Below are 21,694 nucleotides of genomic sequence, written 5' to 3'. Positions count from 1 at the left end.
TTTGTTGAGGAGATGAAGAGGTTGTTTCGACGTGCGGATCCGGAGATGACAGGAGAAAAGAAACTAAGGTTTCTCATGCGAGGGGTAAAGCAGGAGCTTTTTGCTTGCCTTGTCCGCAATCCTCCCAAGACGGTGGCAGAATTCGCGTCTGAGGCGGCCGCGATGGAGAAGACGCTGGAAGCTTGAACGAGGCAGTACGATCGCCCGGTCAACGTGATGGTTTCCGAGACGATCGGTGCCGGGGCTACAAGCTCCGACACACTGCGTGAGACCATCCGAGCAGTGGTCAGGGAGGAGCTTCGGAAGCTTTTTCCGACGACGCCGCAACCTCAAGTGGCTTCCCTGACTGACGTCATCCGCGAAGAGGTTCAACACGCTTTGGGCACTTCTATGCCATCCGAGGCACCCCGCGAGCCACAGGCGATGACCTATTCTGCGGCTGTTCGTCGACCCCGCCCTGCTCCAACCCGTCTACAAGAAGCTCCACCGTACCGCCGTCCACTCTCGCCGCCGTCCCCACTCTCGCCGCCGTCGACCGTACCGCCGTACACAGCCCAAACCCAGACGCCGAGGAAGACTGACGTTTGGCGAACGCCAGATCATCGTCCGCTGTGCTACCATTGCGGGGAGGCCGATCACATCTATCGTCGCTGCCCGTACAGGAGACTCGGACTGCGTGGTTTCTCCGTCGACGCCCCACGCCCCCGACCCGGCCAGCGCCCTACTGAGATCGACGAATACCTGTCCAACACCAACCGAGGACCAGCCCGCTCACACCGATCGCCATCGCCCTACCCATACCAGTCGCCTAACCGCCATAGCAATGCTGATTTCGCACGTGGAAGGTCTCCCAGCCCACGCGGGGGAAACTAAAAGCAGCAACTTCTGGAGGTGAAGTTGCTCTACGGCGAAATACTGGAAACCCTCCAACGACGCAAGGACGCACCGAAGACAGTGATTCACGACATGCCCTCATCCCGACGACCCGACCCAGCCCTGACGAGACTCCTGAACACGACGACAGCTACACGGCGCGACGCGTACCCGACCTGACCGAGACGTCCGTTGAGAAGACGACGACAGCGACGATGCACAGTGCCCGACCGTCAACACGTACAAGCAGAGATACGACGCCCCGGCGAACCCGGAACTCGAGGAAGACTGCTTCTGACGTCAAGGTGTCCATCGACGGCTTTGACGTAGTCGCCTTCGTAGACACGGGAGCTGACTATTCGGTAATGAGCGGACCATTTGCGTCTAAACTGAAGAAAGTTATGACCAGATGGGACGGTCCGCACATCCGCACAGCAGGAGGCCACCTCGTGACGCCAAGTGGAACGTGCACATCGCGCGTCACCATAGACGGCACAACGTACCCTGCGGCGTTTGTCGTTCTGCCTAGCTGCTCCCGCGACGTGATTCTCGGAATGGACTTTTTGACGGACAACGGCGCAATAATTGATCTGCAGACCAAGTCGATAACATTTTCCTCCGATCACTCCACGACGCCGCAGCCGAACCCCGATCACCGTGCTGCTGTCAGGATCGCCGACGATCACATCACCCTGCCACCCCGCGCAAGCTTGATGATCGCCGTTTACTGTGAGGATGCTGCTTCTGACATCGACGCTATCGTAGAGAGTGATCGAAGGTTGCTTCTCAACCGCGGTGTCTCCGTCGCAAGAGGCATTGCGCACTTTAAGCAACGCCAATCTCACGTTTTGGTCACTAATTTCACCGAAGAGTACCAGCATTTAAACAAGGGAGCTGCAATTGCGTTCCTCGAAGAAACGCAAGAAGCAAGTGATGTGATCGCGGTCGCCGACTTTGAACACACCCCCGTAGAAACCTTCAAGCTCCCGCAGCCCTTCGACGTGAATCCGGCGCTACCGCAAGAACAACGGAACAAATTATTGGCTTTGCTGCGTCGCTATAGCGAATGTTTTTCGTCGAGCGCAAAACTACGTCAGACCCCTCTAGCGAAGCACCGAATAATAACCGAAGATGGAGCCCGACCTACCCAACAGTCACCGTACCGCGTCTCTTCACACGAACGGGAAGCCATCCGGACTCAAGTCGACGACATGCTCAGCGACGACATTATACAGCCATCGAAAAGCCCCTGGGCTGCGCCCGTGGTACTCGTAAAGAAAAAGGACGGCACATTAAGGTTTTGTGTTGACTACCGGTGACTGAACAAAATCACGAAAAAGGACGTGTACCCCCTCCCCCGAATCGACGACGCCCTCGACCACCTCTGCCACGCCAAGTACTTCTCATCGATGGACCTGAAGACCGGCTACTGGCAAATTGAAGTGGACGAGAGAGACCGAGAGAAGACTGCATTTATAACCCCAGACGGCCTATACGAGTTCAAGGTGATGCCGTTTGGGCTGTGCACAGCACCAGCGACATTTCAAAGAGTCATGGACACTGTGCTAGCTGGCCTTAAGTGGCACACCTGCCTCGTATACCTCGACGACGTAGTGGTATTCGCCCGGACTTTCTACGAACACCTTGCAAGGTTGTAGTCTGTACTCGAGGCCATTCGTACGTCGGGGTTGACGCTGAAGCCTGAAAAGTGCCGTTTCGCATACGAGGAACTCAAGTTCTTGGGCCACGTCGTCAACGCCGCGGGAGTCCTACCTGACCCGGCAAAAACTTCAGCTAACGCGAACTTCCCTAGGCCGAAAGACAAGAAGGGCGTGCGAAGGTTTCTCGGGCTGTGCGCATACTACCGGCGCTTCGTCGCAAACTTCGCACGCATTGCAGAGCCACTCACGCGGTTGACGAAAGACAGCACCCCTTTCAGCTGGGAAAACGACCAAGAAAAAGCATTCTGCGAGCTGCAAAAACGCCTGCAAATCCCGCCCGTGATCGCTCATTTCGACGAAAATGCCGAAACGGAAATGCACACGGACGCCAGTGATATAGGCTTGGGTGCCGTCCTTGTCCAAAAGCAAAGCGGCTGCGAAAGGGTAATCGCCTATGCCAGCCGTGGTCTGTCGAAGGAGGAGAAAAACTATTCTGCCTCTGAGAAAGAGTGCCTGGCTATTATATGGGCGATTTCAAAATTTCGCCCATACGTGTATGGAAGGCCATTCAAGGTTGTAACAGACCACCATGCGCTGTGTTGGCTCGCCAATTTGAAGGACCCCTCTGGCCGTCTTGGGCGGTGGAGCTTGCGCCTGCAGGAGTTCGACGTTACAGTCGTTTATAAATCAGGCAGCAAACACTCCGACGCCGACTGCCTGTCCCGCGCCCCCGTCGAGCCACCACCACAAGACTCTGATGAAGACAGCGCGTCCTTCGGGATCGTGACGGAGAGCGACCTAGCCGCCCAGCAGCGTGCCGACCCCGACTTACGCGTCATAATCGAGTATCTCGAGGGATGCAACGTTGCCGTTCCTAGGACCTTCAAACGCAGCTTACCAGCATTCAGCCTGAGAAACTCCGTCCTCGTGAAGAAGAATTTCAGCCCCGGAACAAGAGCGAATTACCTCCTCGTCATCCCCGCGGACCTTCGTGACGAAATTTTGGAAGCGTGCCACGACGACCCGTCTTCCGGACATCTCGGCACAGCCCGCACTATTGGAAAAATCAAGGCGAGGTACTACTGGCCCGGCCTTACCTCTGACGTCGCCCACTACGTCCGGAGCTGCCGTGACTGCCAGCGACGAATAACGCCGCCGACAAGACCCGCCGGACTTCTACAACCGATCGCCGTCCCATCGAGACCATTTCAACAGCTTGGAATGGACCTTTTAGGCCCGTTCCCTACGTCACGATCACAGAACAAGTGAATTGTCGTAGCGACAGTCTACATGACGCGCTATGCAGAGACCGCCGCTCTTCCGAGGGGGACTGCACAAGAAGTGGCAAAGTTCTTTATAAGCCAAGTTGTGCTGCGACATGGAGCCCCGGAAGTCCTAATCACAGACCGCGGAACGGCATTTACTGCGGAGCTGATGCAAGGAGTATTACGCTACAGCAACACGGATCACCGAAGAACGACGGCGTACCACCCCCAAACGAACGGACTAACAGAACGTCTGAACAAGACAATCGCAGATATGCTGTCAATGTACGTTGACGTTGAACATAAGACTTGGGACGAAGTGCTCCCGTATGTCACGTTTGCGTACAACACGGCTATCCAGGAGACGACGCAGCTGACGCCGTTCGAGCTTGTCTACAGTAGAAGGCCGACTACGATGCTCGACGCCATGCTTCCGCATGTAGAAGACGACGACCTCAACGCCGACGTCCAAGGATACCTTCAACGTGCGGAGGAGGCCCGCCAGCTCGCTCGAGTTCGTATAACGGACCAACAGCTGGTGGACGCCGGCCGCTACAACCTCCGACGCCGAGACGCCGAGTACCAACCAGGGGATCGTGTGTGGGTTTGGACTCCCATCCGACGACGCGGACTCAGTGAGAAGCTCCTGCGACGCTATTTCGGACCCTACCAGATTCTACGACGTGTTGGCCAACTTACCTACGAAGTGATCCCTGATGGTGACTCCGGCACATCACGAAAACGCAGGCGGCCTGAAGTCGTCCACGTGGTTCGCCTAAAACCTTTCTACGGACGATGATGACGAACTTTTATTTTCATTTGTTCGGACTATCTCTTATGTTAGCATCGGGTCGATGCACTCTTAGAGGGGGGGTAATGCCGCGAACCATACATTGGGTTTGTTTATTTGTGTTTTCCTTTTACCGCCCGGCTGCGCCGGTCTGCGTTATCTCTGCGCCAAGGGAAGCGCGTGTTCCATTCTTTCTATCTGTGCCGCATGTGTTATCTGTTGTGATAGGGAGAGCATTCCGATCTAACGTGAACAGCCCAGAATAATCTTTTTGTATCTACTATGTTCTCGATGCGAATCGACGTTTCGAGAACCACGCGCGCCGAAAGATAAAAAGCCTGCAGTGCGGACGCCGGGGCATTCGATTCGACGACACTCGCCTGTGCAAGTCACTTTGTTGACCGCTGCTTCGCCGCCTGTGTATTCTTTTGAGTTGTTAGGGGAGCACAAGTTCGCTCCAATAAATGTATTTCTCATTCAAGACAACTGCTTCGTCCTTGTCTTCGTGACAATATTAAGTGCGAATGCACTTTATAAGCGACCCCAAACCTTCCACCGCCGGTGGCGCCGTCCGTCCGCAGTCCTCCTCTCCCTAGCAACGGCGCGGAGCGGAGGGAAAGCGTCCGTAGCAACGGCGCGGTGACGTCACTTCACCACGTGACCGCGCTCGCTCCGCCTCCTCGCCGTGGCTGCGCGGGTGCGCGCCGTTCCCCGCACCGCTCCTCGCGCCGTGACGTCATGGTATGACGTCACAGCGCGCCTCCTCTCCCCAGCAGCTGCCGCGCGCCTCTCTCTCCACCGTGACGTCACACTCTCTCCTCTCCCCCTCGCTCGGCTGCAGCTGCCGTGCACCGCTGTCCCTCTCCCCTTGCGCTCGCCTCCTCTCTCAGCCACCTGGCTCGGCGCGCTGGGCGCGGCGTACCCCCCTATATATGCAGCGATAAACTGCCAGACCTCTGTGGGTCGGCTCGCGCGCGCTCACGGGCGAATGCCAACGGATTTTAACTTTACTCCCCCTCATAGCATCACCCCGTGCATTCGCACTTAACCATGTTCACCCTCGGGGAAATGCTTGGGAGTTTTTTAGTTATTGCCTCCGTGCTACCCTTTATGCTAATTAACCATTTGTTCGACTGTAAACAAAGACCCAAAGTAGAGGCACAGGCCCTCGTCAAACCAAATACTTTGAGACTTTTTGTGTGTGCCGCAGACATCTGTAACACGCCTGATGTCGAATTAGGATTATGTTTATTTAGTTTTTTATGTATCTATTTTTGCTCATTTATTTATTTCCCAAGCCGGCCTGACGGCGCAGCTACACCACACGCCAGGATGCTCGCTTTACTGCCGGACTTGGGCCCTAGCGCACCACATGCACCGAAAACATCTCTTTCTGACTCGTGGTACCTAAATATCATCTTCGTGGGGTGTGCACGCACGGTTTGCGGCAAAGCTAACTTTGTCACGAATTGTCAGCAGAAACTGGTTGTAGCTCATCGTCTATGAAAGCTTTCCCCAAACGTTAACATCAAAACTGGAGACTGTATCGTAAGAGCGATTTTTTTTTTCACAGGTAGTGCTCAGTGATCTCGCACATGCTGTAAAACATGCACGAGATTCTGCGGGAAGGGAACGGACATCCGCATGTCTGCTAGAATGAAACTGTCTCCCTTGCCAATGATGATGAAGTATTCACACTGGCCCAACGGTGCAAAATAAATGCGTGTACATTCTTCACTCATGACAAGGATGTGCCGTTTATACGCCTTCACAGAATTTAATATTATATTCGATTTCTAGATTAGCAGGTAGGTGTCGTCGTCTTACCCTGTGTGAAACAACATAGACCCAAAAATGCAACTACCATGTAACGCTTTAGCATCAACGGAAAAGAGAAAAAAAGTATTACGCACACACTTCTGTAGCAAGAATGGTCGGGTAGATGCGAGCTTTGCTGTACGTTTTTATTTATATTGTCACGGTGCAACAATTGATGAGGGCCAGCAGGAGAGAGAAAAGAGGGTGTATTTTGGGAAACTTGTGCCTGATGCCTGGTAGCAATCGCACCAAAAACACGCGCTCACGAAGGGGCACGTTCTCGTCGTCTTCGCGGCTTAGGCGGTGATGATCATGCTTGTGATTTCCATGATGAGGATGAGCATGATGGAGACACGCCAGAACGGCGCACACCGGCCAGTACAGCGAGTGATGGTCGCTTACAACTTTGAACGCACGGCCATACAGGTACGGTCGAAATTTTAACCCTTTCGGCCCTGGCGTCGTCATTTGACGACACAACACATAATATCCTCTAGCGCCTTAACAACAAAACCAAAACTGCTAGTTTTCAGGCTGAGGGTTGTTCAAGGATGCCTCTTGCGATAGACACCAGCATTGTTGAGATTTCGCGAGGCTGGACGATATGAAAAAGACGAAGCTTCAGTGGACATAGGATATGACGACCGCGCGGGTAAGGAAACGTAAATTCCGGTTCGTCAATATGTCTATAAATCTGTAAATACTTGGATTACCAGCTTTATATTTTTTCTGTAAGATCAGGGTATCATAGGCTTTCCGAAAAAATTAAAAAAAAACTTTTTTACAAAAAAGAAAAATTTTCATTGCCTAATGACCTAATTAATTAACGTGCCTGTAAATTAATAAATACTTGCACTATTAGCGTATTTTTTCATTTCTGTGCTTCTGATGTCCAAAGCTGCACGAAAAAATGCATAAAAACAATTAGCGCTTGAAATAAAAAATCCAGGGCTGAAAGGGTTAAGACGGCCCACACAACCGCTAAGCACTACTTTTCGGTGGCCGAGTAATTTCTTTCGGCCCGTGACAGCGTTCGGCTTGCGTAGGCAATGGCTCGTCCGGCACCATCTTGCCATTGGACGAGGACAGCGCCTAGCCCCACATTGCTGGCATCAGTGTGTACCATAGTGGCGGCCTCCTCGTCGAAGTGGCCTAAAACAGGTGGGGTCTGCAGGCAACGCCGTAGCTGCTCGAAAGCTTCTTGCTGTTCAGCGGACGAGACAAAAGTGACGTCATTGCGAGTAAGGCGCGTGACAGGGGCTGCAATGTGGGCGAAATTGGCAATGAATCGCCGATAGTATGAGCAGAGGCCCAGGAAACGCCGGACGGACTTTTTGTCAGTAGGTGTTTCGAAACGAGAAAAGCTGAAAGCTTGTCAGGTTCGGCGCCAAGTACAGCGCTGCTAACGACGTGGCCGAGAAAGAGCAGCTTCTCATAGCCGAAATGACACTTTTCCGGGTTCCGGCTTGAGTGTGAGCGAAGCGGATCGTATGGCCTGGAGGACGGATGACAGTCGCTCTAGGTGTTCCTCGAATCTATTTGAGAATACCACGACATCATCTAAGTAAACGAGGCACGTTTGCCACTTCAGGCCAGATAGAACAGTGTCCATCATACGCTGAAAAGTTGCGGGTGCGGAGCACAAGCCAAAAGGAAGAACCTTAAACTCGTACAGCCCAACGGGAGTTACGAAGGCGGTCTTCTCACGATCACGCTCGTCGACCTCTATCTGCCAATAACCGCTCTTCAAATCCATGGACGAAAAGTAATGAGCGTGCCGCAGGCGGTCAAGGGAGTCATCTATCCGAGGCAACGGATATACGTCCTTTTTGGTCACCTGATTGAGTTTGCGATAGTCGACGCAGAGTCGCATGGTGCCATCCTTTTTTTTTCACCAGAACGACTGGCGACGCCGAGGGGTTTTTCGAAGGCTGAATGACGTCATCAGCGAGCATCTCTTGTACCTCCGCCGTATCGCGTCGCGCTCCTTTGATGACACGCGATAGGGATGTTGGTAAACGGGGCGCTCAGATTCGTCCATGATGATGCGGTGTTTTGTGAGCGGAGTTTGTCGGACGCGTGACGTTGACGAGAAACAGTCGGTGAAGCTGTGCAACAGTTTCAAGAGCTTTTCTCGCTTTGTTTGCGGTAAGCGCGGGTTAACGTCAAGTGAAAGCTTGCTCGTCGCCTTGGGAGTCGGGTCGGTCTGAAGCACCAAGCAATCTGTCGTGTCGGGGACGTCCTCAAATACTGCCACGGTAGTTCCTTCGGCGATTTCCCGACGCTCGTTTGAGAAATTCGTGAGCAGAACCTCTGTAACACCGCGGGTAATGGTGACCAATCCCCGAGCGATAGCGATTCGATGCTGAAGTAGAAGCGGGCCGATAGCTTCCGCGATTCCATCGCCACTGGAGAGGTCGTCGCGCTTAACGCGAACAAGCACGCATGACCGTGGGGGCACGCTAGTGTCGCCGATGGTGCGCAGAGGTATGCGTTGTTCATGACCTTCCGGGGTGGTCTCCTTCCTTGAAAAGCTGACGAACTGTTCGCGGATGTTTATCACAGAATCGTGCTCCTGAAGGACGTCCATCCCCAGGATCACGTCCTTACAGCACTGAGGAAGGATTACGAAGGTCGCGACGCAACCACTGTCCCCTATTCTAACTATGACGGTGCATGTACCCACGGGTGTCATCAAGTGGCCGCCGGCAGTTCGAATTTGGGGTCCGTCCCATGGTGTCTTCACTTTTCTTAGTCGGTCCACGAGCTGCCGGCTCACTATTGAATAACTTGCTCCAGTGGCCACAAGTGCCGTTACCTCGCGTCCGTCGATGGCGACTAAAAGATCGGCACTCGTGGTAGCGTCGACGTCCTTGTTTGCCGCCGTAACATCGTCAGCCGTCGATGGTACTGGGAGGTCTTCAGTGCTTCCGCCGCTAGCAACCTTGCCTCCCATGGTTGCTCCCTTTAGTTTCCCCGCCGCGGACTTGGAGACCGCCTTGTCGGGGAGCCTCTGTAATCGCGACGGGTGGGCGAAGCATAGCGGGCTGGCGACGGCGAACGTGACGGACTACTCTCATCGGAAGACTGACGCGTGGCGAGGTACTCAGAAATGGCTACGGGCCGTTCGCCAAAACGAGGACGGTGGGCGGTCGGCGGGAATCTTGGTAGCCCGATCTCGCGGTAGGGGCAGCGTCGATAAACATGCCCTGGCTCGCCAAAGTGATAGCACAATGGCTGGTGGTCCTCGGTGCGCCACACGTCGGTCTTGCGGATTTGCGGACGAGGCGGGAATTCCCTTTGTACCCAAGAGCCAGGAGGTTGCGGTCAGGAGTACGTCGGGGGTGGCATAGTCCCCGCGGTCGGCGCCGTTGCCATGTGACAGCGGAGAGCAGTCGCGTAATCCATTTGGGGCATAAGCTGGGTTCGGGGCGGCTCAGGAGCGGAAATTGCTTGACGAAGGGGCTCAGGAGTTGACATTGCTTGGCGAATTTCTTGGCGCACAAGATCCGCAACCGAGATGACAGCTGGCTGCGACGACGCTATTCCTATTCCGCACTTTGCCAACTCCTCACAAACAACCGAGCGGACAAGTTCGCGCAGGTTGTTGTCGCCCATAGTGGTGGACAGTGATGCCGCGGACGGGCTCGGAGTTTTGATCGACGTTCAGGCATACTGGCGGCACCGCTCCTGCACAGCTCGCTCAATGGCAGTTGCCTCCTTAATAAATACTTGAACAGTACGCGGTGGGTTGCGCACAAGGCCTGCGAAGAGCTGTTCTTTGACGCCGTGCATCCGACACCAAAGCTTTTTGGGTTCGGACATATCGAGATCCGCGCACCTGAACAGACGGGCCATGTCCTCGACAAACATCTCGACGCTTTCATTTGGCTTTTGTATCCGTACTTCCAGAAGGCTTTGCGCACGGACTCGACGGTCGCTGCTGGCGAAGCTGTCGCGCACTTCCCGGCGGAAGTCGTCCCATGTCTCTAACCTTCGTTCGCGATTTTCAAACCATATCCGCGCCTCGTCTTCTAGCGATTAGTAGATATTCTCAAGCTTTTGTGCTGGTGTCCACTTGTTGAAACTGGCGACGTGATCAAGCCAGTCATCCACGTCCTCGGAATCTGTTGCGTAAAAGCTGCTGGGAGTACGAGGCTCTGAAGCATCAGCTGAGGCGGCAGCGATGCTTGAGCCATTACCTCTGGTTCAAAACCGGGCGCCTTGGTGCAGTGTCAAGCAGGAGGCCGTGTTCTGGAGGTAGGCCTAGCTTGCCGCGGCTGCAGCGATGTACGGGTGTGCAAACGCTGGGAGGTCGCTCAGGGCTTTCAGGGGGTGACCTGGGCATCAGCTTCTCCGGTACCCAGCACCTCTACCCGTGTCACGGTGCAACAATTGATGAGGGCCAGCAGGAGAGAGAAAAGAGGGTGTATTTTGTGAAACTTGTGCCTGATGCCTGGTAGCAGTCGCACCAAGAACACGCGCTCACGAAGGGGCACGTTCGCGTCTTCTTCGCGGCTTAAGCGGTGATGATCATGCTTGTGATTTCCATGATGAGGATGAGGATGATGGAGACACGCCAGAACGGCGCACACCGGCTCTGGACGATTGGCGTCTGCGCTCTGTAGCTGGTTACACACGTAACAATATTTTTCAGAATTCTGCGGCTCGGAATGGCCGTTGCAGAAGCGGCAAAGTACAACACTCATTTGAACACTGGTCGGCATCTCGAACAAAAAAAAAATATTGACAACAGAAATACCCAGCAAGACAGCTCGTGAAGAATGCAAATGGAGAAGTCGAACAGAATGTAAACACCAATCGCACCAACAGTGGCCTAGCTGTCTTCGGGTGAGCTGGCTAAGCATTTTCAGTGCTTTCTAGCACGCAATTGGCCACTCGCCCGAACTTCCATAGTCAGAACCTCAGGAGTCTCGAAGATGAGATCCAGTGGATCGGTATGGCTAGATCGCGCAATACACACTACCGGGCGGTGAAAGCAGGCCTCATGAGGGCTCCTTTCCTCCTCCACACACACACACACACGCATCGTGCATAATCAAGTCTTGGAGCGCATTTAGGCTACGCGCCATCCTCAACCAGCAAGTATTATATCGGCTGGACGAAACGGTTAACGTGTGTTATTCTAGGAAAGTGAAGAGTTCCAGGCTGCCTGTCATGCAACATCCGTATCGGCTTAAGCTCGCACCGAATCAGAACCTGGCTGTGAAATTCCGCCTCAGCTCTCGCGACATGCCATGCATGAAGTGGAGGGCGTGTCAGGATGTTGTGAAAAGGAGGTCAATATTCTGTATAGGACGCCTTTGGGTGGTGTTATGCACCTTTGGGATGGCGTGCGCGTGCTGTGTGTGCCTAGAGTTAATAGAGAGTCTTAGAATAGGGGAAGCCGGCGTTGGGGGCCCCGAAGAAGTTAGGGGAACCCTAACGCAAGGCGCTCGCGCGCGGAGAGTTTTAGAAGAGGGCGCCCTCAGCAGCCCGCGACCAGCTTACGTTGCTCGGGTCGGCTCCGGTGATGGGAACTTTAGGCTTAGCATCGTGGCGAATATTTGATCGCCGCTATATGTGCAACTGCGAATGACAATCCGTAACACAACTTTTCGCCACACTATCATCCCCTTTCTCGCATGTGGAAGTTTAGCGATCGGTGACCAATACATCTCCATTGCCTGTTTCGATGCTTCCGCGCAGGTAGCGCCATCTCTCGGCCACTCGGAGCACTGCGCGCCGCGGCGATCGGTCGGATCGCCGACCGCCCGCGGCCGGACAGCGTAGGCTTAGCATCGCGGCAGATATCTGATGGCCACTTTTAAAATTAGCCCTGATAACAATCCCTAGCGCAATTTTTCATCACACTAACACCTACCTTCTCGCATGTGGAACTTTATTTTAGCGATCACATTGATTCGGAAGACCAGCGACAAGTGGTTGCTACCGTGGTCTGCGCCGGTTCGAGCCGCTGAGTGTGCCGAGCTGGCATGCGCGGCCGGCGTGTGCGCGGACTGTTTCCGAAGGAAGAAAACGCTTCACGATTGCCTGCTTTATCCATTTCTTGCGAACTACGCGCGGAATCTACTAATTCAGCTCAGCGATCGTCAGAGTTGATCGGGTGAGTCGACGAACAAGCCGCAGGTTTCGCTTCGGCCATTGGCGCGCGCAGTCTCGCTGGCTGCGAGAGCGACGCTAGAACGCAAACTCCAGCTTTGGGGCGATTGCTATTGCGGCAAAATAGCGTGCGCGCTAGACGCAAACCCAAAATCCCAAAGACGGCTTGGGTTATGCGCATGCGCAGTACGACGCCCTAAGACGCTTGGGGGCCCCAGAGCGTTGGGGCCCCCTACTCTAAAACTCCCTAATGCCTCGTGAACTAGCGCCTACCTACTTATAAGTGAACGCAGCAAACACCTCATACATGCGATTGAAGCTCTTAAGCCCGGGACACATGACCATAAACCACACGAGATTGGCATGCCACTTGTCGTGACGATGGTCGCACAGGGCCGGATTTCGCTTCGTGAGCCAGTGGTACGAGCATCACGACGTAGGTGCCGTTCCAGTGTTGTTCCTTTAGACGTCTAGTTAAACTGATTCGTAGGCTGTCTACCAAGCTGTCCGCGAATTGGAACGCAGCCATAGCGGTCGCAAACGCAACACCAGCCCAGACAACAGCCTCGTTAGGGTGGCTAGAATGGGCCTCGTAGCAGACATGTTGATATTCGCAAGCCGCAAGTTTCGTAACTCATATTACCATTTCTATTACAAACGTTACGTAAATTAAAAATTCAACAAATTCATCTTTTTCACTAGTAAACTATGTTAAATATTTCAATAAAATAACAAATGCTTTTCCTTTAACGTTATTTCGCCAAAAGGTGGCGCTGGCGTCACTTATTAGTTCACACGGGAAGGTAGCCTGCATCGTTGCTGACTTCGATGCTGTCTTGTCGAAGCAGTCTTCGTTGACTGCTTCGTTCGAATTGGAACGGGGCTTAAAGGGGCACTGACACAAAATTTTGAAGGCGAGATAACTTCGGAGATAGATTGGTGGGAACACATATACATCATCTGCAAAATATCAGCGGCGAATACAGCCTAGAACATATTTAAAATCAATTTTAAAGTGTGCGAAACGCAACCGAGCAGCCAGCAGAGGACCACGCGCAATCGACATCCCTAGAATATTGTGTAAATAAACAACATCCAAACACGTCACGAATTTTTGTTTGCCGCTTCCGCAATGCTGGCGTTTTTCGCCGGCTCGCCCGGCTCGCCGCTCCAATCGGAGGGCGGGAGGACGGAGCTTCTGCTCTCGAGAACGAACGACCCGATCGTTGGCGGCGGAGGCGCCGTGATTTCGTCAGCTCATGGGGCAGCTGGTCTACAGCGATTCCAGGCACTCTGTTTCTATTACTGTTTATTACCATGGGATGCGAAAACGCGCCGGAGGCACCAAAAGCCCACTGAGCTAGCCGCACGGTCGCTGTGCAGGCGGCGGCCACGGCCGCGAAGTGGCCCAGGCCGGCGCAGGTAGCTCGAGTGATAGCTTGTTACCGCTGCACGAAATTGTCCCCAAGTCCCGACCATGGTGGCTTGCATGAGAAAGGAGTTAATGATGCGTTGGCGGGTTGCATTAAAAATTGTCATCTGCACCGCTTGCGAGAGCAGCACTCGAATATCCGCCGCAGTGCTAAGCCGAACACATCGGTAGGTGGACCTGTAGGCAGACCGGCCGGCTGCTCCCAGCGCGCGTCTTTCCACCCACTGTCTCGAGCGTCGCGCGTCGTTCTTTAGCCGCGGTAGCATTTGCACTCGCAGCGCCTGCGTCACATCAACGGTCGCTTGATAATTAAGCTCCTCACGTGATCAGTACGTGGGGGGCATTCGCAGAAACTGCCATCGATGCGGATTCGACAGTGCTACGGCGGCTCTGCTCTCTGATATCCTTCCGACGGTAACGTGGTCAGCTTTGTTCACACAAAATCCACAAAGTCCATCGTTTCGCGGCACTTGCTGAAACCGAAACTGCGACTGGCCGCATTTAAAATGCCTCTAATTAAACAACCGTCGCACGCTGAAGCAAATGAGGTTTCTACAGGTTATAAGTAGGTCACTAGCTACTTATCGCAACAAAAAAAAAACAAGATGCAAAATGTTTGTGTCAGTGCCCCTTTAAAATGGCGGATAGTCCGCGAAGAGGGCAACGGAGCTGTCTAAACGGTAAATTGAAATGCACCCTTAGAATGTAAGTTCGTTATGTTCGGTCCCTTCAGAAGACCGTCGTGTGTCCGCAGCCCATAAGAGCACTGTCGGAGGCCCCGCGTCACAACAACGTCACGGCGTAAGCTTCGTACATGGCCCAGAGGAGGCCCTGGTGGTAGAAGTTGCAGTTCTGTCTATTTCCAGGGGCGCAGCGTGGGGCGCGCTCTCCACCACCAACCCGTTCCTGCGAAGGAAAAAGGGGCTCCCACCCGAAGCCCCTGTAACACATTGTTTTCCGCCTGCCCTATTTTTAAGTGAAGCTTTACTTGTATCGTCGAGTGGTTTCGCCGTAGCGGTAAATTTTTCACTAATGCCTACTTACATCGCATAGGCCAAAGTACAAGCCCACATTGCGACAACTGTGGCGCCCCCGAAACCGTCGAGCATGTCCTGCTAGAGTGCTCCGCCTACATTGACGCAAGGAGTCGGTTAGAGCAAATGATCACATGTCTTCACCCTGGACCAATTACGCTGAGCCTGCTACTTGGACCATGGCATTCTCCGTCATCTCAACGGAAAGTCCTGGATGCTTTATTTGGGTATCTTGAAGATATTGACGCCACCGAGACTTTATAGCCCCCCTTAAGCGGTCAGTCTATGCTACGCCGCATGTCCCTTTATATGACCCTCTCTTTTTTTTCCCTCTTTCACCTACTACTCTTCTTTTTACTACTCATCTGTCCGTTCCCCGTTCCCCTTCCTGCAGAGTAGCATGTCGACGTACCCATGTTGGCAAACCTCTCTGCCTTTCCTCCTTTAATAAGGAGCTTCTCTCTCTCTCTCTCTAAATTTGTCTTTCATTTAACCGCAGCTCCACCGTAACCTTTACACTGCATCACGTGTCTCGCCGGGCCGATCACCGCCGCTGCCGCCGGCTTGGCGGAAAAGCTTTTAACTGGGTCGCCGCCTTACTGCAAAAGGGAAGGCCGCATTGACCAATAATGAGAGCGAGCCCAGGCAATCCTGTGAGCGTCGCAATTTGAACCGTTCTCGGCAACAGGGGTCTGGCAACACCACGGATATCGCCCGACGATCTGCTTTACTTGAGGGGGACCGAAATGCCGAGCGGGCGAAGAGTGGGGAATAACGAGCCGGTCGGGGCCGAAAACGGCGCAAGTGGGACCAGAACGGTAGACAAAGGCAGGCTTTCGAAGAATAGCAAATAATAGCAGTAAATCAAGGGTTATGCAAGTACTTCCGCAGCGGAACAGGGAGTGATAACTCCTAAACGCCTGCAATTTAGCGGCGTCCCCTTCACAGCTATCCGCTTGAAATACCACGATTTTGCGTTACCTCATAATATTAAACCTCCCTACAAATCGCAAAGCACTGTTTTACACTTTAATGCACGTTCTGCAGAAAGCAAATACGATGACATCAGCTATTTTCTGAAGCAATTTTCATTCCATTTTAATGTAATAATGATTACTGAAACTTGGTACAGTAAAGCCAGTAATATTATGCGTCTTGATGGCTACAGACATTTCTTTCTTCATAGGCCATATCGGCGTGGTGGTGGTGTGTCTGTGCTTGTAGAACAAAGTAGTAATTATGAATTAGTATCAGAGTTTTCCATAATCGAAGATGATTATGAAATATTAACAATACGCCACAATGCAGACGTTCTTTCGGTCGTATAGCGGCCTCCAAATGGAAATATTTTGTGGTTTCTCGATTTCTTCGAAGGTTTTCTGGAATACGTCTCCTCAAATAAATATCGGTTAGTTTGCGGAGGTAATTTTAATATAAATATTCTTGACAGTAACCCTAATGTACGTGACTTCACAAACAGGTTATGATCTGCCGGTTTTGTTAACGTAATTAATACGCCTACCCGCGTAACACAAACCACCTGCAGTTGTCTTGATCTTTTAATCGCAAATATCGATACTCTCGTTCTTGAAGCCGGTACAATTTCATCAGACGTCAGTGACCATTGTCCTATTTTTATGTCTTACACTGAAGGCAAAACTAGGCATCATCGAGATGAGCCGTTGACCATACAACACTGAACGGATTGCTCACTGGAATCCTTCAAACAAGACATAAGTGCATACGACTGGTCTTACTTGTTTGAAATAACAGATGCAACTACGGCCTACTCGAAGTTTATCACTGCGTTCGTAGAAATATACACAGCAAATTTTCCCTTAAGATAGATAAAGCAGTCAAAAAGAATAAAAAAACCATGGGTTACGCTTTCAATGCTAGCATTGATACGGAACAAAAACAAGCTTTTTCATACCTTCTTGCGCACTCGATTGGCGGAAGATCTTTCAAAGTTTAAAAAAACTAGAAACAAATTAAATGCTGAACTTAAAGCCGCAAAGACTGCCTACTACCAACAACTTTTTTTTGATATCAAGCAAAAACACGCTGACGCTGTTTGGAAGCTGATAAATGACGTCTTAGGACGCCAACGGAAAAGCCTTTCCCCCACAAAGATAATTCACAATAACTGCGAGTTTTCGGGCGTAGCACTTGCCGAGCATTTTATTAGTCATTTCACGAATGTTGGTGTGCCCGTCTCTGCCGGGCCACCTCTAGAAACACTGCCAAATACCCCTGCTGATAGCATTTTTCTGGATCCAACGAATGAAATAGAAATATACAGAACATTTATGGCTTTGAACAATAGTAAAGCGTTAGACGCAGACGGGATACAAATAAAACCAGTAAAATACGTTTTGCCACTTATTAGTGCTGTTTTGACTCATATTTTAAATCGATTATTCAGTCAGGTGTATTTCCAGATGATATGACAAAATCGAGGGTGACTATACTTTTCAAGAGCGGTGATCTAAATAACCCCTCCAATTATCGACCAATATCAGTCCTCCCTGTATTTTCTAAGGGTCTAGAAAAAATACTGTTTACTCGCACATCAAAATTCTTTGAGGTTAAAAATATGTTATCAGATGCACAATTTGGTTTCACAAAAGGAAAATCAACGGAAACAGCTTTACTTACACCTAAAGAACACGTATTAGAAAACATTGAAAACAATCTTTTTACTCTTGGTGTCTTTATAGACTTCAGTAAAGCATTTGACCATCTGAGCCATTGCATTTTATTGGATAAGCTATTATTAAGTGGAATTCGTGGTATACCTCTCGCGTTGATGAAATCCTATCTAAACAACAGAAAACAATTTGTTCAGTTGAACAGTTACAAATCTTCTTATTTACCGGTCATCCATGGCGTACCCAAAGGAAGCGTATTGGGCCCGCTTCTATTTAATGTGTACAATAATGACATCGTGAATATTGATGCGACCGTAAAATTTGTAATTTATGCAGACGATAGTATATAATTCTCTGGGCCTGATGTTAATACCTTAGCAACGAAGGTAATGAAATATTACGCAAGCTTTCTATTTGGTCAGAAATAAATCGCATAAAAATTAATTCCAATAAAACAAAAGTTATGATATTTCGGGCAAAGAATAAACCAGTACAACTTAATCATGTCCTTGAATACGATGGAAATGAAATTTGCATTACCCATGAACACAAAATTCTAGGAATTAATTTTACTTCTCATCTGAACTGGGATTCACATGTAGTAACTATCTGTAAAAAGCTCGCTCAAGTTATCGGAGTGTTATCTCGCTGTAGACGGCTTTTGCCTGTGAAGGCGAAGATTCAAATTTACCATGCTGTGTTTATGTCGCATATTAACTATTGCAGTGTGGTATGGGCAACGACAAGCAAAACGAATATTAACAAAATTTTTATGTTTCAAAAGAAAATTGTCCGCCACATTGCTAACCTGCAATATCTCGCTTCAACCGACACAGCCTTCAAAGACCTTACTTTAGTCAAAGTAGAACACATGTACCGGTTTCGAATTTTACGCGCATTTTATTTTAGTTCCGATTCTCTTAAACATTTTTTGACGACCATAGCCCCCTTTAAGCATAGAACACGCACGTTGTGTACGACGCGGTATAGTGATATCTGGTCTATACCTAAATTTCGTAAAAACTATAAATTGCAGTCGCTGCAGCACAACTTGCCACACATTCTTAATGAATATAAACATATAACAAAATACAACCTTAAAGAATTGAGGAATTATTTTTGTAACCTATAACCATTTTTTCTAGAGTATTTGGCTAACGATACTCTAATATATTGCACATTGCGTTCTCCGTGATGTTAAAGCGTTAATTTTGTTTGTCGCCAGTCTTTAGAGTTTGTGTAATTTCTATTTGAGGAAATTGATGTGAAATTCCTTTTGTACTTTTATATCCTGGTATCCTTGTTTACGTAGAACCATGTATTACTGTATATTTAGTTGCTAGTTGTCTATTTAGAAATTTTTGGTTTCATTTCTTGTGTGTTCATTGCTCGTTGCCAATGTGCCTATTGCCAAACTCAGGGGCAAGGACCTTTGTCAAGCTGCTGTATGGCGGCTCTTTGTTCTTGCCCTAGCATTCTTGTTGTTCTCTGTTGAGAATGCTGAATAAATTGAATTGAATTGAAAGCAAGACTTGACAAAGCTAAGCCAAGCTTTAGCTTTACACATCCATAGTTAGCTGAGCTATACCGGAACTTTATTTTTAGAAGTGTTTTTTTTGGTGGGTTACATGGCTCATGTCTGCGCGAAGTTGGCGGCGACAAAAAGCTTCAGCGAATACCTCAAAGTAACCAAGAAGGTAGAGGTTACACGGCCCCTGCCATGCATGAGCAACGACAAAACAGATACCCGGTAGACACATGTTACCACAGGAAACAACAGCATGGACGAGCGGAATCGTCCGTCCTGAACGGCACAGGCAACGCTTTCTCACCATATAAAATGCAGCGTATAGCATAACAACCTTATTCGTATATAATTCCAGTGGATGAAAATTTTCTTTTTCTCCTTTGATTTCTCTTGCATATATTTAAATCGGCGGGAGGGCACCGACATAGGCAGGCCAGAGGAAACAACAGCATGTTACCTGGCATGATCAGGCAATCATGGAGCGAAAATGGTGGGCGGAGCGATGTTGACAACGCATCGCACGCCTGCATGGGAGCATGTGCCTCAAATTAAGCCGTGCGGCTAGTCGTTGCAACCATATTTCTAACCAATTGTGCACGTGTCTTGCGTTCTAGTGGCAACGAGCTAAGGAAACACGAACGACCCAATGTGCTGAGGTCGGTCTCTAGCGTCGAAATTTCCCGCTTTGTGCGAAGCCGCGATCGCTAAGAGATCTTTAGAACACTGGCCTCACACGGCCGTGAAACACCCGCAGAGCTGTTGGATAAGTAAATAAATACCTAGAGCTGGAGATTTGCCTGTACCACCATGCAGTGATATTGGATGTACGACGTACGAGGTCCATGCATTTTCGAGGGGTGCACTGCCGCAAATTTGTTGCTTCGAAAAACATGATCAATATTTGTCTGTCGGGGATGGGATAATGATCTCGCACAGAGACCAGAAAAACGCCACCACGTGAGAGAACACTGCTCTGAGCAGGGGCGTGAATACCTATAAAAAGGAGGCAACAAAACACGGAATGGCATGATGGGAATGTGGTGAGGGCCGCAACGAGAAAAGTGCGTGGTCCGAACCAGCATGTTTCAACACAATGCAAAGCAAGCAGACTGACATTCGTGTACTAAGTTGGCAATCCTTTGGTACTTTATTACTATTAGGGGGACTCAAAAACCCAGGAGAGAGACTACAGGGATGCATGCGTGCACTGCCGAGTTCAAACTATCCCAATGAGTCTCCTGGGAACCTGGGGTGCCGAAGAGTGCATGAAAGGAACTGTGGCTGATTCCTCTGTCATAGGAATTTGTAAAACACGAAAGTGAAATGTGCAGGTAAATCTGAAGCTGAACATGATTCGCAGGTTGGCGGCTGTCTTGTGGGTGTGCTTGGCGAGCGACGTCCTGCTAGGGCAAACAATAAGCTGGCGTCATTTCCTTGAGAGATATCATATCGGGGCAATCGTAATATAACCCGGAATAAAACAATTTCGGTTTAAAATATAAAAACCCGAAACCGAACAACCAATAATGTTTAATAATAAAGGTTTCGTCCTCGCAAAAAGACGCTTTGTGCAGGGGTGCATTCTTTACAAGCTGCTTGCTTCGTCGTGCCTGCGTAACTTCAATGACGAAGATGACGTTGGTGAAATTTTCGTGGCTCCCATAATAAAGCACTTTCGAGTTAAAAAGGCGATATAATATAATTAATTTGGTGATAAATACAGGCTTTGACTGCAAATGCGTGAGAGCAAACGAAAAGCTCGTGTTAGGCTCGCCCTTCTGCTTTCCGGATTGTTTGCCGGGAACGTTGTCTCGAAAACTGTCGTGGGTTTTCTTTTTCACGTGTGCAGAGTGTCGCTGCTGAGCAGCCTGCAGCGGCTACTGTCAGAGGAAGAGCGGCGTGCACTGCGCGTCGTGGCTGAGCACCTGGGCATCGAGTACTGCGGCTTCGCCTTCCAGAAGGCCTGCCCGCTCAGGGACCTGTTCGACCGAAGGTATGCGCTTCGCCCTGCTGAAGCCCAGCCGAGTTGTCGTGCCTTGTGTCTCTTCGCTTCAGTTAAAAGGAAATCCAGTTAATATAGCATGCGTGGCTAGAGGTCCCTGACATTCATCGGGTGCGGCCTTTGTCCTACCAGAAAAGCAAATGTGCTGTTGGTTGCGTATTTACGCCACGTGGTGTCTCCGAGCCAATTTTATTCTGCCCGACATACAGGGACGGTAAGGCACCTCCTCTAAGGCAAAAAAATACCTTCAGATGACACCACTCTTGTGCGCTACTTCTTTGGAATCCCGTGTATGCTATTATTTCGTGCGTGGGTGTGAGTCACGTAGCAGGCTTCGTGAGGAGGGTAATCGAATCTTGGCGTATGCCCGACTGCAGATACAAATTATCCGCACGCGTGGTTACCACGATAAATCTCAAAAGGCATCATTGAGCTTAGCATAGTGAACCCTTGCACAGCCCGAAGAGGTGGAGGACACATTACGCTCACTCAAATTATACGGGGAAGCCATAGCATG

General features: G+C 50.5%; 1 protein-coding gene across 1 annotated transcript in view; it reads left to right on the top strand.

The window, feature by feature from the left end:
• The window catches only part of Ir67c (Ionotropic receptor 67c), a 98,442-nt gene that overhangs the window by 64,696 nt on the left and 12,052 nt on the right, over positions 1-21,694 (top strand). The window contains exon 4 of the mRNA XM_077691448.1: positions 21,025-21,168. Within this exon, the coding sequence (XP_077547574.1) occupies positions 21,025-21,168 (144 nt within the window). The remainder of the gene's footprint in view (positions 1-21,024; positions 21,169-21,694) is intronic.

Source organism: Haemaphysalis longicornis, unplaced genomic scaffold (assembly GCF_048455015.1).
Source record: "Haemaphysalis longicornis isolate Haplotype H1 unplaced genomic scaffold, Haemaphysalis longicornis Haplotype H1 scaffold_10, whole genome shotgun sequence".
NCBI classification, from domain to species: domain Eukaryota; kingdom Metazoa; phylum Arthropoda; class Arachnida; order Ixodida; family Ixodidae; genus Haemaphysalis; species Haemaphysalis longicornis.
This window is presented reverse-complemented; position numbering and strand designations above follow the sequence as displayed.